Here is a 3,432-nt window from a genome sequence, read left to right on the forward strand (position 1 = left end):
TATACCCCAGTTCAAAGATAAAGTCAAAACAAAATCTCAAATCTTGATTCTCTTGCCACAGACAACTACAGCTCATTGTACTAAACAAAAGTAGTGCAAGTTGATTCATTGCTTCATTTAGTAACTAGCAGAAGACAGAAATTTTTGTACAAAGGATTTATTCTGGACACAGTTCGGCGTCAGCAACAAGATTCAAATACTACAATCTGAGATTTCATGGATCCAACAATGTTGAACCATTTCTAAGGAATGGACCAAATAGACCATAATCACATATGCGGTAGCTTTATCAAAAGATGTCTAATCTGTGTCACTTAAGGTGATCGAACCTGGATCAGTCGAGGGGTTGGGAATGTCCGGTGCGAAAAAGGCCAAATAATTAGTACTTCAGGGGTATGACCTAATCAAACCAAAATTACACTAGGATCTGTACTTGAAGAGGCCACCAAAGAGGAACCTAATAGGAGATTCTTGGGGAACATGATTTAACTCTTGAGGGCAGCCTTTTACATGGAGTATAGTCTGTCCAATTGTTTTCCTAATAGAATCTACTATCTTTTGATCGACAGGATATCCGGATGCATCACGAACATAAAATGTATTAACGGCTTTACCTTCCCTTGTTGTCACTTCTGCTCTTAGTACGGTGAGGCTATTTTCACGAAAAATTCGAGTGACATCAGACAGCAGCCCAACTCTGTCCGTTGTGCGCAGTTCGAGTTTCAATCCCTGTCGAGAGGGAAAACAAATGAGCACACACATATGCAATAGCAGATCTGACCTCCTGCCACTGCTGATGTGGCATATCCTGGCCCCTGGGGGCAGGAAATCAATTCTATATGCACTAGACACTGATTTTGGATGTAAAATATGTCGTTACCTCAGATACTCGTCTTTCTATTGCTGCTTCAAGACATTGGATCACCCTCTCTCTCTCAGCATCATATTTCACCGGGGATCCATCGATATGTCTTATACAGTACTCCTTTAAACATTAATATAAAAAAAAATTCAGTCCCCAGAATTATCCAACTTGCATAGATACATATCATATCCATAAGAAAAATGATATACCTGATATGCTTCTGTCCCCTTGACATCAACATTTCCATGGAAAACCACATATTGCATGTCTGTCAAAGTGCAGACTACATCAAATATAAGTTTCGGCCTATCCTTGCACCGGATTGTGATCACCGAGTAATCTCTGTCCTCCCAATTGACAACATTCACATCCGGTCGTTCTCTTTCAACCATGGCGTCATTGCCCGCACGTACGTAGTCTCGATCGGCAAACATCATCTGGTGAAGCCTTCTCTCAGTGTGAGTGACCCCATGAGAGACCACAGTCTTCGCTTCCCGGGATTTGTTGCTTCCCTTAAGTACATTACATAAAAGTCGCTTTATCTTGGACAGCCTCTCAGGATCGGTAATTGGACCTCCACTTTCTTCATCGGTTACTTGCATTACAGCTGCCGCTCGGGTATTATGTGTCCACACCTCAGCATTCATCACATTACATTTAAGGTGAGTGAGAACGGCACTCACTTCAGAAAGTAAACCCGGTCTATCACTTCCTATTAACTCGATAGAGGTGTGGTCCATTCCCGAAATCACCCCAACAGATCTTTCCATAGACGACGCATAACAAGAATCCGGACCAAGTGACTGAAAAGAAAACCAATGTCAACAATTTGGCTTTCGCGTAAATGCAAAGAGAAAGTTATCAATATCATCAAGTTCAGCACTATTCACCTTCTGGATATAGTCCAGAATCCCTTCATTTGTAATCTTGTTTCCATCATGATCAGTAACATTAAAAACTGGCAGAAAAAAAGTCGACAACAATGTTTTTAGCCCAGTGCTATACTAATTCAAATTTGGAACGGGAAAATTCTAGGAGATGGAAAGAAGAGGAAAATGTCAATACCATCCAAGAACCATCCTCCATCAGAGCAAATATAAGCTTTAGTTATCACAAGATTAAGATCAGTAAGGACTTGTACAACTTGCAGAAGTATTCCATGTTTGTTAGCACTGCCCACCTGCATTTAAAAGAACATGTACCAAAAATTCTCAAAATCAAAAAGCATACTGCAAGATATCAAGATTGAATCGAAATAGACGAGCAAGATATACCTCAATAATCGTTGCATTTTCGCAGGATTCATTATCAATTTCAACTCTGATCACAGGCCACGAAAAATTGGAGTAAATTTCAAGACTCAAGAGTATATAAAATTTATATTTAAGTGAGTTGTACACAAAAATAAACAGAGAGAAGAAATTTTAAAGATACCTTGGAGGGTTCATTCTCCTGATGAATTTCTCATACTCATCATCCATGTTCAGTGAAGAACTCATTGTACTGTCTGTGAAAGAAATGATAACCTCAATGAGCCAAGATTAATAAATACTTTAAAAACTAGAGAATCACCATTATCAGAGAGTCTCCATTATCAATCACAAAGAAGATAATAAAACCAAACAACAAATCATCTTTAGATTTGTTTGTCGGTTTTAAGGGTGACTCCTTTTCAAATTGTCTGTAACAAATGAACGCGCATAATAATTAAGAAGGCTTATAACTTATAATCCATCTGAAAAATGTGTTTGTTTCCTCCCTCTGCAGGCTAGGTGGGGCTCTGTGTCAGTGTAGAAAGTAGAAACCATAGCAAAACACAGGCTGGAAACACCCAAATATGTCATAAAGTTAACACACCTAACATTTAACAACCAAACACCAAGAATTTTAACAACGCGTGACTTCATAAAATCAGTCTTAAAAAATCGAAGGAGTGTGTCTGCTTTGGTACTAATTTTTGTTGGTTCGTGGCTCATCCTTAAAAAATCGACTTATAACTTGAAACAGAGCAAAAACTGGTACTAACAAGCCATCAGGCTTTCATCAAGAAACAATTTAAACTCAATTCAAAAGAATCAATCCAAGAGAAAAATAACTAATTAAATTGCTATAATAAAAGGATCAAGAAATGGAACATACCCATGTAAATTCTTGAGGATCACATCTCACTTTTTGTAAAGATATACATGGACTGTACGTACATGTAAATGTCAGAACTCTTTTGGGCTTTCTAATTTGAGCTTCTCTTCAAAATTTCATGATTCAGTAATTAAATAGAAAGGAAGGGAGAAGGGTTGATTCATGCTCCAATGTTGGATCTAGTCATATCCCAAAACCATAGCGAATATATTATACGTGGGCCCGTGTGTTGGGTTGGTGACTCTATTGCTGAGGCCATCTCCAACCTTACATCAGAATTTGTGGTAAATTTTACATTATTTTGTAACAAATTTTGCACTAAATTAAAAATCATTTTCAACCCAATGCACCAAAAATTGCACCAATAAACAGTGTTTAATTATTTTCTTTATTTCTTTATTCTTAACAGTTTATATGTCTAAATTATT

General features: G+C 37.6%; 1 protein-coding gene across 1 annotated transcript; it reads right to left on the reverse strand.

Annotated features, from left to right (window-relative positions):
- Positions 1–81: 81 nt before the first annotated feature.
- On the reverse strand, positions 82–3,155 carry LOC111398931 (ACT domain-containing protein ACR4-like). Its single transcript, XM_023026094.1, has 8 exons — positions 3,005–3,155; positions 2,300–2,372; positions 2,140–2,185; positions 1,931–2,045; positions 1,756–1,823; positions 1,075–1,668; positions 881–985; positions 82–729 (listed from the first exon to the last, which is right to left on the reverse strand). The coding sequence occupies exons 1-8, from the start codon at positions 3,006–3,008 to the stop codon at positions 421–423; spliced, it is 1,314 nt and encodes a 437-aa protein (XP_022881862.1). The 5' UTR covers positions 3,009–3,155; the 3' UTR covers positions 82–420.
- Between the last annotated feature and the right edge of the window lie 277 nt (positions 3,156–3,432).

Source organism: Olea europaea, chromosome 8 (genome assembly GCF_002742605.1).
Source record: "Olea europaea var. sylvestris chromosome 8, O_europaea_v1, whole genome shotgun sequence".
Taxonomy (NCBI): domain Eukaryota; kingdom Viridiplantae; phylum Streptophyta; class Magnoliopsida; order Lamiales; family Oleaceae; genus Olea; species Olea europaea.